The following is a 15133-nucleotide window of genomic DNA, read 5'->3' on the forward strand; positions in this document are numbered from 1 at the left end:
TGCACTAGTTTCCTAACCAAAGCTCTACCCACTTTCTTTTTTATATGCCAACATGATTTTACATCCCAAAAGCTTGTTTACTAGAAACAAGAAATTATAGCTTCTGCATTTACTTACCGTACGTTTAGGTTAATTGCTAGTTATTATTGGTTTTTCCATCATTTTCTCTAAATAAATACTGAAAATATTAAAATAATTATTCTAATTTTTTTTGTACTGTTTGCTATTTTAATTTTTTATAATATGTGTTCCTATTAAAAATAATAAATTAAATAAAACATTAATTATAAATAATAATAATAATAATAATAATAATATAACTTGTAAAAAATTATAACCTAAAATAATAATAAAAATAAGATTATTAAGAGTGACGAGTACTAAAATATGTTATTTTATATATTATTTTTTATTTAATAAATAAATATTAATTTTTACTATAAAAAAATACTTAACAAAATTGTCAATTTTTATATTTTTTTAAATTTCATAAATAAATATTAATTTTTATTATAATAATAAATAATTATAATTATAATATACTAAAATAGAGTGCTATAAAAAAATACTATATAAAAAATACTAAAAAATATAAAAAAAATTAAATATAGTTAAAAAAATAATATTATAATTTAATATTATATTTTTTGTAATTAATTAATTATTTATTTAGAAGTGATTTTAACTAATATTATCCAACTAATATTTATTTTATCAAAATTCATTTTAATAAAAATTGCCAAACATAAATCATATTGGCACAAATTCACTTCTATTCAAAATCAATTCTACAAAATCACTTCCATTCAAATGATTAATTAATTACAAAAAATATAATATTGAAGATTGAAGATTTAGTGTGTGTTTGAATTCACGTTGGGCAAACTGTAGTCCGGGCGCATTTCTTCTTTCACTTCCTTAATTTTGTTCGAGTTTATTTGGGTCATAGAACATATTTTTTTTTGGTCGACCGTCAAACAACACATAATTGATTTATGTTCGAGTATGCTTGTAACGCATGCCACCCTTTCAAACATGATGCCACCACGGCCCACCCCATATCCAAGGCTACACATGGAGCCCATCCAACCACGGCCCAATCCTCCACATCCTGCCGCAGCTACCTCTGTCCAAACGGAGCCAATTCCCTTCCCCTTCCCGCGCATCAGCTACTCGGCTACATGATGGCTTCACGTTATACCGTTCAGCAATCAATCACAAGTGGCTCTCTGTGGACACCTGTCAGCACCAAATAGTTCCGGGAGGAATATCTGTATCCTCATATCTGTATACTATAAATTTCCAAAAAAAAAAACATTATAATTTACGTATAAAAAAGACTATAACAATGCTGATGATGATATAGAAAAAAAAAAAAAGAAAAATAAATTCAAATGAAAATAAAAAAAGAAAAGGAGATGGTAATCTAATGGTAACAACAATAACAAAGGAAAGATAAAGAAAAAGAAGGAGAATATTAGAATAAAAAAAGACAGTAATAACAGCAACAGCAATGTACAAGAAGAAAAAAAAAGCAACAAAGACACAAAAAAAAAACGTATACGTGTATGTAAATAACTTGGTTGCTAATATAACTTATGCGGGAACATTATTGATTTGGCTATTGGATCTCATCTCCATAAATTTGTTACTAGAGAATAAAAATAAACAAGAACAATCGTATTATGAGTCCACTTTTGGTGTTAAACGCCACAAAAAAAGAGTGAAGAAAGAGGAAAAAGAACAACAAATGGTATGCAAATTGAACACAAAAATAATCTTTTTTCTTTTACAAATGTGGTATGCAAATTTTGATGTCAGCTCAGTTGTTCCAGTAACAGTAACATACACAATGAGAGCAATATTCCGCAATCTCAGATAGATGCCAAAACACAAAATAAATAAGTAAATAAATAATGTTAAAATAGTATAAACTGACTAGCAATATTTACAAATCTAGGTATATTACATTCTTTTTCTATTTGCATGAGTTATTGTAACATAATGAGAGCCAGCAGATGATGATAATGCACATATTATCATCTTAATTGCACAAGCACAAGCACATCCTCACCCCTCTTCAGCATCCATGTCCCTCTCGCTTTATACATAAGATCTGAAGAAAAGCATTAAAAAGAACAAATACTTCAAAAGTGAAGCACACAGGCTAAACAGCAAAGGGTATTAGAAATTTTAGAAGTATCATAATGCCTGTGAAAATAGTGACAAACGATGGGAAGGTGATTTTTCTTAAGAATTTCCACCAATGGGGCATTCATTGCATTGGAATGTATTTATTTTCCAAATCAGTAGAAGCATAAGAAGAAAAACTGTACCTGTACAATTGGATATTGAGAACTGGTGCTGAACAGAAAAATATTGTTGAGATTCTAGTTTCACATGAGAAAAATCAATTGATTCAAATGGACAACCAGTATAATCTGATATTCATCATGCCAACTGACAAATCAAATGAGATCAACCAGCAAATGAGAGGGTTTATCCCCAACTTGCATAGCCCATATCAACCCTAGAAGAAGGTCCTACTCCCCTTAAAATTCTTGCAAAATAATTTAGCAATATGTACCAAGTGATTTCATTGGGCACGAACCCGTTATCCACACCTTTATACATCATCAAACATGCTTCATTAAACAATCCCTCGTAGCAGTATCTACTGACAAGTGTGTTATACGTGATAGCATCGGGACGCATTCCTTCGGCTTGTAACCTGTTAAAAAGATTCAAAGCTTCCTGAAGATGACCCATCTTACAAAGACCATTGATCAGACAGTTATAAGTGACTATATCAGGAATCAAACCACGATGAATCATTTCCCGAAGAAATTGAAGAGCATCGTTTACCTTTCCGATTCTACAAAAGGCATTGATCAGAATATTGCAACAGTTGGTATCAGGAAATATCCCTTTCCCAAGCATTTCTTCAAACAATGCCAATCCTTTTTCTACTGCCCCGGCCATACATAGAGCTTTAATAAGTGTCGTATATGTAATATTGTCGAGAGGGCACCCTCGAAATATCATCTCATCAACGAGCTTAAATGCTTGTTGAATTGAGCCTCTCCTAATAAATGCATGAATCAATGTGTTGTATGTCACAGTGTTGGCAATAACACCCTCCATGAACATGTCACGATACAAGCGCAGAGCCTCTTCCATCTTGTCATCGTTGCACATTCCAAATATTAAAGAATTAAATGTATAAATGTCAGGTTTACATCCTTTGCTTGACATCTCACCAAACAATTGTAGAGCTTCTTCAGTCCTCCCATCTTTACACAGAGCACTTATCAAGCAATTGTATCCCACTGTGTTTAAACTGAGACCTTTAGCCCACATGGCATTCACGACTTCCGCAGCTTCATCTAATCGACCTTGCTTGCAGAAGCCATTTATCAATATAGTGTATGTGACCACGCAGGGCTCAAAACCTTTTGTTACCATCTCATGTAAGAATTCAAGAGCCGAGACCAGGCGCCCCTTCTTGCAAAGCCCATCAATCATTATATTAAATGTGAAGCCATCGGGTTTGTAGCCTGAAATTACCATGTTATTGTACAAAAGATCCTTTGCTTCGTCAAACCGTCCCCTAGCAACATAGCCATTTATTAATGTATTATAATGAACAGCATTCAGGTTAGGAATTTTATTCAGCAAGGCCCTTGCTTCATCAACGTGTCCCGTCCTGCACAATCCATTAATCAAAAAGCCATAAGTCAGTTCATCTGCACTGAAACCGCGAAGCAGCATTCGATCAAGCAACTTTGCTGCCTCATGAATCCTGCTGGCCCGGCAGAGTCCATAAATAACATCATTGAAAGTCTGCACATCAGGTTCGCAACCCATCAGAAACATTTCCTCCAAGAGCTTCATCGCGTCGTTCACTCTATTATTCTGCGAAAGAGTATGAATTAGAGTCTGGTAGATGATCGAATTCGGAACACAACCATGCTTCATCATGTCCTTTAGAAGTGAGCAAGCTGAATCAACCTCATTAATCATACACAATGCCTTCATCACCACCCCAAATGTAGAAACAGTTGGTGAAACACCCCTATTCAGCATGTCATAAAACACATTCGGCGCTACCTTAGGACAATTCCCGGCAACCAGAATCTCCAGCACAACATTGTAGGACTTAAAACTAGGTTCACAATCATAAACACCCCACATATCCAACAAAAGTCGAGTCGCCTGGCCCGGCAACCCAGCTTTCCCATAATACCTCATGATCATGATAAAGATTGATTCCTTAAACACAATACCCTCTTCCTTCATTTGCTTCAACAACAAATCTATAGTTTTGAAGTCCCCATTAGAACCAAGTTTATCAATCAAAATGCAGTACACATCAAAGGAGTGGGAATAACCATTTTGTGAACCAGCTTTTTCAAACAACTCCATTGTAGTTGGAATGTCAAGTGGAAGCAAAAGCAATTTGCAAAGCTGGGAAGGGCTAATTGGGGAAAGTGAACTACGAAGCTGTTTGAGGCCAAACGGTTTGAGTAACCTCTCCCATTCATTGTCACTACTCTCTTCTTCTGCACTATCCCAAAATTGATCCTTTTTTGCTCCAAGTGTAGTAGTGGTGGTGGTGGTGCAGAGTGGGAAAGATGCGATTTTGACGGAAAACAATATTGTTCTATGCACATGGATTGTTGAAGATTTAAATGATTTCAACATGAAGAATACAGATTGAAGAAAAAAATGGAAGAAAGAAACTGACCCAGTGAAAAGAATAGAGAGTATTTCGTCGACGGTTCTAGAAGCTTGTCGTCGGAGCTATGGCTGTGCCTTCTACAGACACCGCATACTTGTTTTCGTGAAACTGCGACTGTGAGTGCATTGAGTTCCTTTTTTCCCCTCTAATTACAAGACTCAAATTTAAAACCTTAACTAAGACCTAATTGGCAAACACTCAAATTCGTAGCTGAAATTGTCCTTGCGTCTCTATCTCATCTCCGAATCTATTACTCAATTTGGGATTGGTGACTCATTTTACCTTGGAAAAAGTATACATAGACAATCAAAATACTAAATAAAGTAAACATTGGAGATGTAGGATATTCAATTTAATAGATATCCAGATGATTATGTTTATTATTTTTAATTAAATGATTGTTTTTTTTATTCAATTTATTCATATACAATTAATAATGGCTAGATGTTCAATTTATTAGGTGTGCAGATCGTTATCGTAATGTTAAAGTTTAAGAAGTAATTTAGAGATAAAGTATTTTTTTTACTTTATTAGATCAATTCTAGAACCCATTATTTACAAAAATTATGATCTATTTAACAAAACTATTTTATTTTTTTATTATGTTTTCATCATAGTTAACAGCGTAATAAAATAGAATGATTAAGGTAAAAAAGTCTTTCCTATCATCTCAGATAATGGATAAAAAGTTTAGTATGATAGCTATGGTCTATCTTAGCATGGCGCTAAGGCCGCGTTTAGAAGAGAGATCGAGAATGAAAGATTGAAATTGTGAGATAGAGATTGATATTATATTTGGTATAAAATGTATTGGATTGAGTTATGATTTAATATTATATTTAATTTAAAATAAATGTGGAGATTAGAGGATAAATTTAAAATTTGAAAAATTAAATTAAGATATTTTTAAGAATAAATATTATTAAAGTTTCAGTCCCTTATATCCTCACTTTTTAAAGATACTAAAGAAATTGAAACTTTGGAAATGGAGACTGAAATTTTAGTTTCATTCTTTAGCTACCAAATATAATACTAAGTCACAGTCTCCTAATCTCAGTTTTAGTCCTCCTAATCAAACGCTACCTAACGGTTTTGCAATGAAAATAATATCAGAGACCAATATAGACCAAAAATGCTAAGTTAAAAGACCAAATTAAGTAAATTGAAATTTTAGAGATGAAATTAAGATGTGAGAATAATTTGAGAAACCAATATGAAAATAACTCAAATGATAAACCAATTATTATCTTATAACACGATATTTACACACTAAATTAAGAATTAACTATTATTTTTATATATATTCCCATGCATATTTCATATATTTTTTATTTATATTTTATATTCTAAAATATATTTTATACAAATAATTAATTTTATTATTGCTTTTTATATACCTATAATATAATTAATAAATAAACGTGTAAAATTTTTCAAATCAAATTAAGAATTTAATCTTGATATATTATGTAAACCAATTTTACTTATGTATCATGTAATCTCGTATCCAAAAATAATTATTTTTTACATAACCTACATGAATAGTCACAGATGTGATTGAACAACAAATTGAGAATATATGAAAATTCATTCAAATTAATTTTACCCTTCCAAATGAATTCGATCTAGAGGTTCTTTTCTTGATGCACTCCTGTATAACTTATCAAGATTTTCTTCTTAATCATGTAAGATCCTAAACAAGAATCATTATTTATTATGCAATAAAATAACCAGTTAAGGTGGTCCAGATATAATTGAGTGTCTCTCAGAACCATCTTTGTTAATTATGATGAAATAAGAATTAGCAACACATATACAAATGATCCCAAAGTTTCAATTATAAGAGCCTTGAAAAAAAAATTATGATGATGATAATAATAGTAGTAACTGCTATAAGGAACTAACCATTACAGGAACATGTTTCATTCACCTACTATAATTTACAGTCATTTGCTGTTGATCTGTATTAGGCACTTCAGAAGCAATAATACATCTCAACCATTCATGTTTCATTTGTATAAGAATGTTGTGCATGTCCATACAAGAAAAAAAACAGGTAACATAAAAAATATATATATATTCTGCCACCATAATAATATTCTTAAACTAATGTAATATATTCTATTAGAAGTAGAGAATGTGCTAATAGTGAAGGGACCCCATTGATGCCATACCATTGCTGGAACTTCTCAACTCTTGTTTACCAACACCATAATTATTGTCACAAGAATTGGTAGTAGCAGTAGAAGAAAGCTTTTGAGCTGAAGGGGCAGAAGTAGAAGGAACAACACCTTTCCCCATTTGTTGAACTTCAAGTGGAGATAGTATCTTAATGGACCATACACTGTTCACAAACTCCCTGCAACAACGACGACGAAAAATGAAGTCTAAGTCTTTCGAATATGAAATAAGAAATCGGCAAAATCTCGTGTGGCGGTTTTATTTTGCAGAATTGATTTAGCTGGAATTGCTTTTGAAGTAATTTACATAAGTTTTACCTCTCCCACAAACAATTCCAGAGGCAACAATTGATTTTGAGAAAAGAAAATCAAACATCATAGAAAAATTACAATAAACCAAAAAAATAGAGAATCAATAGTTGAAAAATATCCATAAATTCAAATTTTCAGCAGTCAAACCAACGACAAAAACTGTAATACTCCCTCCATTTCAAATTAACTGTCTCTTTTGAGTTGTGCACAAGTATTAAGACATACATTAAGTTTTGTAGAAAATATAAGCAATCAAAAGAAAAAGACTCGAGTATCCTTAATACTATTTTCGCTCAATTAATTCTTTAAGTGTTTTAACTTTCTCTTTCTATTCAACAGTAGAGGGCATAATAGATAAAATTTAATTAATGACTTCTTGAAATTAGAAAGACACTTAATTTGCAACAAAAATAAAAATGAAAAGAGAGTTAATATGGAACGGGGGCGTAAATCGTTTACCAACAAAACATAGAGAGACATTCGAATGAGGTGACTTACTGCCAGGGATCATCACCAAGAAGGAGAATGTCATTCTCCCGGTCAACAAATACAAGCTGCCAGCCTGATCTCTGAGGATCCTCTAGTTGGCCTTCGAGGCCAAATAACCGAGCAAGTTCACTGCGCAGCTCGTCATAGCTGCTGAACTTCGAAATGTCCAGTGACCTGCCTAAGGACCTTGACTTGTGAACCTGTCAAGATTTCACATTCAAAAACAATGCGAATTTCTACACATAAAATATAAAAATAAAGGCATAACAACAATAAACAAAAAAAAAAAAGAAGCTAGTCATCATCACCTTGACAAAGGTTCCAGTTGGAGTATTGGATTGGTCTACATTTTCGGAAGACTGCAAGAATCCCGATTCATCGACACAACTTGAAGTTGTTACGTTTGAACTTAGGGGGAAATCGGAGCCAGGAGCATTAGCACCACCACAATTTGGAGCAGAAAAAGTCATTGACAATGAATCATTCACATTGCCTAGATTTCTAAGGTTTTGCATGCCATTTTGCAGCATAAGAGAAGAAGGATCTATGTTTATCCCAAACAAAAGATTGCTATGAGGATCAGCTGCACCTTGATATGCAGAATGTTCTCTTCCAGGAAACGGAGGCAAAGCGGTAAGTTCGGACACATTTGATTGTGATGTTCCCAAATTTTCCACCTGAGGCAATACACACTGAGCACCAGCTGATGGTACCTGAGATTCAACGGTTATTTGCTTCGGTAGTAAGGCTCCAGAAGACAAGACAGAGTTCGGTCCGTTCCGGTTAAGTAACTGTGATGCTCCATCCTGAGAGAATGAGCCTAGTAGACTTTGCATAGGGGAAACATCAGAGCTTGAAACATGATTCCTGATTGGCTCGGGAAAGCTCTGCTGCTGGCAATGTGAAGCAAGGGCTTGCAAGGATGGAGATTGAGGTTGTGTAGCTGCTGCAAAATTAGACAAAGGAGAGACTAAATTCTGTAACTGCTGCTGAACAGGCACAGTTTTTAGTTGCTGCTGCTGTTGCCGCTGATCGCTATATGGGTGGTAACGAAGCAACTGCTGTGGTGAAATCTGTGACGGTGCAGGAGTTTGATGTTCTTGAAAATTTTGTAGAAGAGTGTTTTGGGGCTGAGACTGTGGTAACACTTGTCTCTGTAACTCAGATGCAAAAGCAGAAGGAACATTTGAAGGCTGCTGAAACTGCAACAGAGATTGGGATGAAGGTTTTGAAGGATCCATCGTCCTCATTTCCTGGAATGCAGCAGAAGTCATTGCTTGGTATAACTCCGGTTGGAGTCCTGGCATGGAAGCATCAAATCTCGGTTGCAACCACGGTGTAACACCGAGCCCCTGGAAGTTCAATGATTGCATTCCTTGATCCCCAAGCCCACTTTGGAGCCACATGAAAGGAGAATTAATGCCCATGTCACCACCATCCTTGAGACCTGAAGCACACAAATCAAATGGCAAAATGGTCTTAACAGATACCATGTCATGTACCTCGCAGCATAAAATAAACCATAGCACAGTATTGTAAACATCCCAGGTGATGCCATAATAAATTAACAATCCACCATGTACCGTATAAAGAAGGTAGTCCAGATGGCCAAGGACGCCTCAACCTCAAGGGGAATGGAGATGGATACATTGGGAATGTTGTCAAAGGCTCAATCTCCCACAAGGAGACTCTTGGTTGCCTATCTCCTGCAGTAGACTCATCCCAACCAACCTAAACCAGCAGGCAAAAGTTAAAGAACAAAATTCAACATTATCATTTAGGAAGGTATAAGATACCTCTAATTGTGATAAAATCTATCATGGCAAAATCATATTGCTAGAAGAATTAAACAGTTGTAACAAACCTTCACAGAACGCCAGTGTGAATTTGGCCAGCGGACTGAATCTAAATCACTAATGCCTGTTATAGTACCCATATATCTGTTCGATGGTATTCAGTGAATAGATATATCAATGCATGTAAGAACCTCATATAAACAATACATCATTTGGATCCTACTAAAAAAGAAGGGATAATTATGATAAATAATACTTACCGACGGACACTTGACTCTTCTGTCTCGAAGAGCATCCTAAACCGCATACCAACAGATACTCGTGTATGATACACTGCTTTAACATACTTGGTCAAGGGAATGACAAATTCAGATGGGCTTGCCCTAAAGCAAATCAAGTAAACTTAGTAAGGTTTGAAATATTATGCTTTTGAACAGTAGAATTATAGCAACCAACCTAGGATTATAAAATATAGTAAAACGGCTGTTTGTGGCAGCTGCATGAGCTGCAGCAGCGAGGAGACCAATGTGCATGCTATCACTTGACAGAACTGATGATGGCATGACAGTCTGCGGACGATTTGCTCTCCGTATACCCAAAAGTAATTGATTTTTTTCATTCCTGTAATAAGGTATTAAGGTAAAAGAGAGGTTATGATTATATCTGCTTTGAATAGAATTTCCTTTAGATTTTTGAAACGTATAATTGATGGATGCAGATTAACATATTAGATAATGAAATAAGAGAAAAAGAAGACTAATCTCAGCTAAGGTGACACAACTAGCTTAATGGCAAGTTGGAATATCACGGTTATAAGTACCATATGAAAAGGACAGAATCACCAGCAACAAGCCTCTTAGCACTGACAAAGACACTCCACCCAGTAGTAAGAAGATGCCTTTTCGGCTGACCTGCAAGAGAAAATTGAAAACTACTAAGAAGGCAGCAAAAATAAATATTTACGTTATAGGTCATAAAGAAACTAATGCAAGGACTTCATGAGCTACTAACCTCGAAATATATGTCTGAATTTCCATTCATTATCATGAAGATCTCTAGCAATCAGTTCTTGAGCAGGAGGCTGCTGTGTGTAGTCCTAAGAAACAAAGAAAAGCATCAACCAGATCAACAGTTCTGACAAACTAATAACTGTATCTCAAATAACACAGACAGAATCACTAAGGCAATATGACCTACAAGAGGAGGAAAGACTTTTTCAGCTGCTCTTCGAGGAACAGAAAATCCTCCGTGAGTGCTGGTATCACTAGCAGTTAATGTCTTACAGAAGTAGTTGGTTGGTTGTTTGCTGGGAGTACCCAATTCGGCCGGAAGTAGATACACATCCTTTTGTTCTTGCTACAAAACACAACTTGTCAATATATGATCATGAATTGAAGAAAGTACCAAACAAGAGAAAATTACATACTGGACTTAGAGGTTGCAGAGTCATCTGAGCATATACTTCATCTGTTTCAGCATCAGCCTGAAATCAGCATGCTTTAAAAGGCTTAGTGTAAGCACACAAAATTGTTCTTAATCAGATTTACTTTGAAGTTTTAAACAATTAATCCTACATGCATCGTCACGTTGTGGAGCTGACAGATAAGCTGGGGCGGCAGGTTAGGGTAATTCGGAATATGTACATCTGCTTCCCTGTTGGTCGAAGCAGCTACCTGTAACAACATATAAATTTGTCAAATAAAGAACAACAGATAGAAATGAAGCTTTAACAAGCTATCCTGTGGCTACATGGGCATAACTATCACATAATTACTTCACAAATATCAATGAGAAGCAACCAAACGAAGACTTAACGACCGAAATAGCATTACTGACCTGTTCGCTGTGACCTTGAGGAAAGTATACTACACGACTTCCAACCGGTGGTAGAGAAACCAGAGGACCAGCACATGCATGCCATAGTTCAGAATTCAAAGTTTTCTTCTCCCCTACACAATCACAGGTTAAAATGAATGCACACGACTTTAAACTGTTAACGACGTTGGTCATCAAATGATGGGACATAACTCAAAAGGACACCATAGTCCATGAACTACCTACCATGAATGCATACACTGCATAATTTTGCCCAACAGATAGGAACTTTGAAACATCATAACCTAAACTCAAAATTAAAAAACATAATGCACAATAACTACGTATAAATAGCAACATGAACCTTAAACTAGAGATGAAAAATGCACATACTTGCAGACCAAGCTTCAACTCGTAACAAAAATTAGTGTGAATTAAATGCTAAGTTGGCACATAAATAAAAACTACACCAACAAAATGAGGTAAGAAAAGATTGAAAATTTATTAAACTAAACAAAAGTGGGGCATCAAATATTAAAGAGCTTACCTTCTTCTTCAGCTGGTTGATTAAACCCAGAGGAAGAAAGCTTCATGCTTTCAGCTACGGATAAAGTTCCAAGCTACTAAAAACAAAAACCCTCCACCCTTTTCAACCCCAAGTCCAATAGCATTCAACAATTAGTTTAGCTTCATTGAATCACAACCCATTCATATTCTGATATCTCATAGCACAAAAGTACATAACAGTAACACACTCCACCCCGCCCCCCCACCCACCACCCTCCCAAAAAGTTCCAAAATTGGAGCAAGAAACAAAGCTTAGCTCAGCTACACGAAATCATCATCCAAAGCCATTTCCAATGCAATACCCAACCCTTATGGTTTTCATAAGACAAGGGATCCTCAGCACCAAGCAACAGCCTTTACCACATTCAAATCAAGCATCATCCTGGAAAATGAGAACCCTTCAACCCCACAACACAAAAAAGCCCTAATTGAACAAGCTCTCAGCACAAAACCCTAGGTGCCCCAGATCTCAAAATTTGAGCTTTATGCAAGAAAAGTGGCATGAACAGTGGAGTTTAACAGGGGGATAATGAAGTTCAGACTTCAGAGCTCAGGGTGAAGAAGGTGTGTGAAGTGAGAGTGACATTCATGCTGGTGGATTTATGAGAACCAGAGAAAGAGAGAGTGAATGTGATGTAAGAGAGAGCAGAGAGAGAGAGAGAGAATAAGAAGTGAAACCGAGAGAGGAGTACATGGCTATGTCTCAGCTTTTTCTTTTCTATTTCTATTTTGACCGAAGAAGACTTTTATTTATTTTTTTATAATGAACAGTGAGAGTGGTAATAATTGACTTCATTTTTTACTCCATTTTGGTTAGGCTAATTTTTATCGATATGGAACCTACAGGGGAGCTTTTCACATATATGGAAGTATGGGGGAATACACGCATATGTGGGATAGCTTTCTGACACTGTGAGGGTGGAGAAATCTCACCGTGAGATTTGTATGAGAAGGAGAAATGAAAATTTATGCTACATGAAATCGCACATTGCGATTTGTATGATAAGGAGAAATGAGATTTTCTGCAACTGAAATCGCACCCTCCGTTTAAAGTTGGGTGTGCTACAACGGTGCAACAAATCGCATGGTGCGAGTTGTAGGGGGTGGATGTTGGTAGGAACTCGCACCCTCCGTTTTGAGTGGGGATGAAGTTTATTCCAGGAAATTGAATAGGAAATCGCATGGTGCGATTTGAGTTGTAAATATTTAGCTGTGTCATGTTAACCTAGTCGATGGGTGCGAGTTCCTTAAAATGGTCCATATAAAAGCACGCAGTAAGGAAGTAGGTCACTCGCGTCTTCTTCTTCCCCAACTTGAACGGCCGCATACTCTTCTGTTTCTTCTTTCTTATTTCCTTATTATTATCTGGTGATTCAAAATTGAACTCTACTTGCCAAATCTATGTTCTTTTCTTTTTATATGTTTGAGAGAGATGAGTGACCGAGTATTATTAAAGGTGTATTATTTTGGTCAGATTTTACTACAAACTTCGGAAGGAGTAAAATTTATATGTGAAAAATCCTTAGATGTTGTTATTCCCTTTATCATCTCATTTGAAGAGCTGAAAGGGGTGATTTCTGAAGCCATTGATTCTGAGAGAGCAAGAAAGATATCATGTATTCTATACAGATATCCCATACAGGTATTTGGTGGATTCGTCCAGTTTCAAAGCAGATATGTGACGGACGAAGCGAGCATGCAAGAGATGTTTTCAATGTATATTGAAAACCGGGCTCAGATCTCCTTCATCGAGTTGTATATTGAGTTTGAACAATCTGAGGCCGACCGAAATATTCTACGAGAAGATTATAATACTGACAGCGAAGAAGAGTTCGAAAGTAACTACCAGTTTGTTGGTCCAGATGGAGATGGAGGTGAAGATCAAGGTGAAGGAGCTACGGCGCCAGATGTAACAGAGGTGGCAAATGCACTCGCAAACGATGAGCCGTTTGAGGAGCCATCATTCATGCGAGTTTTGGATTTGGAAGCCATGCATGTTCCGGAGTTTCCGGGATATATGACTGCAGGTAGGTAAAATTTACATGAGTTTGTAAATATCATTCGCAGTTAACGGTTAAAATCCAGTGAACCGGACCGGTTAGGTTCCGGTTCATGTCGTGCGACGGTCGAACCGGCCTTTATGGTCTAATTTTTACATGACTTGCTGGTGTTTTTGTTTTAATTAGAGTGACATAATAAGGTGTTGTCAGATTTGTAATATATGTCTCTTTATTTGATTTTTCCTATGCTGGTTGTCAAATGCAGAGATTCCTATTGTCGCAGATGGTGAGTTTGCCGTTGGTATGGAGTTCGGTTCGAGGGAAGCTGTTATTAAGGCGATAAAAGAGTATACCATACGACGAAGTGTAGACTACCGGGTGTATGAGTCTGAGCCGTTGACATTTTATGCCAAGTGTACGCAGTACGGATCAGGGTGTGATTGGCTTATCAGGGTTAGCATGATCAGCAGGAAGTACTGTTGGGTTATAAGGAGGTATAATGGTAGTCACACATGTACCCGAGCCATGATTTCACAGGACCATTCGAAGCTGGATTCTCTCACAATTGCAGAAGCGATAAAGCCATTGGTTGAGGCGGACCCGTCCTTAAAGGTAAAGTCGGTTATAGCAGAAGTGCAATCGAAGTTTAAGTACACCATTAGTTATCGGAAAGCATGGCTGGCTAAGCAAAGGGCAGTAGAAAAAATATTTGGAGGTTGGGAAGCATCGTATGAAGCGTTGCCTATATGGTTTGAGGCCATGTGTCATAGGGAGCCGTCAGCTGTTGTCCATTTTGAGACTATGCCTGCTTATCAAGGGGATGAATTGGTGGGTGATATTCGAGTACTGCACCGAGTATTCTGGAGTTATTACCCCTGTATTAGGGCATTCAGACACTGTAAACCAGTTGTCCAGGTGGATGGGACTCACTTGTATGGAAAGTATAAGGGTTGTCTGCTAGTGGTAGTTTCACAAGATGGGAACAACAATATTGTCCCAATTGCGTTTGCTGTTGTGGAGGGAGAGACTTCTGATGCATGGCACTTTTTCCTAAGTAACCTTCGTCAACATGTTGTCACTCGGGATGGTATTGGTCTAATATCCGACCGACACGAATCCATCAATGCAGCTGTGGAGCGCAGTAATGGAGCTTGGTCACCTCCTAGAGCTTTTCATATGTTTTGCATCAGGCATATTGAGTCAAACTTTCTGCGGAAATTCAAGGCACCGTAA

The 15133-nt window shown here is 36.2% G+C and overlaps 3 protein-coding genes across 5 annotated transcripts; 1 reads left to right on the forward strand and 2 right to left on the reverse strand.

The window, feature by feature from the left end:
* Nucleotides 1-1762: 1762 nt before the first annotated feature.
* LOC112702084 (uncharacterized) lies at nucleotides 1763-5066 on the reverse strand. Of its 3 annotated transcripts, none has more exons than XM_025752981.3 (3): nucleotides 2866-5066; nucleotides 2337-2731; nucleotides 1763-2116 (listed from the first exon to the last, which is right to left on the reverse strand). In XM_025752981.3, the coding sequence occupies exons 1-2, from the start codon at nucleotides 4702-4704 to the stop codon at nucleotides 2690-2692; spliced, it is 1881 nt and encodes a 626-aa protein (XP_025608766.1). In that variant the 5' UTR covers nucleotides 4705-5066; the 3' UTR covers nucleotides 1763-2116; nucleotides 2337-2689. The 3 variants fall into 3 exon arrangements, with proteins under 3 accessions (XP_025608766.1, XP_072056018.1, XP_025608764.1); XM_072199917.1 differs by having other exon boundaries at nucleotides 2337-4663; nucleotides 4748-4989; XM_025752979.3 differs by having other exon boundaries at nucleotides 2337-5066.
* A 1582-nt stretch (nucleotides 5067-6648) lies between these two features.
* Nucleotides 6649-12632, reverse strand: LOC112702083 (auxin response factor 6). The gene is made up of 14 exons (XM_025752977.3): nucleotides 11881-12632; nucleotides 11355-11467; nucleotides 11093-11191; nucleotides 10945-11001; nucleotides 10716-10874; nucleotides 10530-10614; nucleotides 10339-10429; nucleotides 9975-10139; nucleotides 9779-9901; nucleotides 9587-9662; nucleotides 9306-9453; nucleotides 8031-9169; nucleotides 7732-7922; nucleotides 6649-7100 (listed from the first exon to the last, which is right to left on the reverse strand). The coding sequence occupies exons 1-14, from the start codon at nucleotides 11924-11926 to the stop codon at nucleotides 6884-6886; spliced, it is 2709 nt and encodes a 902-aa protein (XP_025608762.1). The 5' UTR covers nucleotides 11927-12632; the 3' UTR covers nucleotides 6649-6883.
* Nucleotides 12633-13596: 964 nt separating this feature from the next.
* LOC112704016 (uncharacterized) lies at nucleotides 13597-15133 on the forward strand. The gene is made up of 4 exons (XM_072198646.1): nucleotides 13597-13786; nucleotides 14166-14353; nucleotides 14438-14550; nucleotides 14671-15133. The coding sequence occupies exons 1-4, from the start codon at nucleotides 13597-13599 to the stop codon at nucleotides 15131-15133; spliced, it is 954 nt and encodes a 317-aa protein (XP_072054747.1).

Source organism: Arachis hypogaea, chromosome 7 (genome assembly GCF_003086295.3).
Source record: "Arachis hypogaea cultivar Tifrunner chromosome 7, arahy.Tifrunner.gnm2.J5K5, whole genome shotgun sequence".
Taxonomy (NCBI): Eukaryota; Viridiplantae; Streptophyta; class Magnoliopsida; order Fabales; family Fabaceae; genus Arachis; species Arachis hypogaea.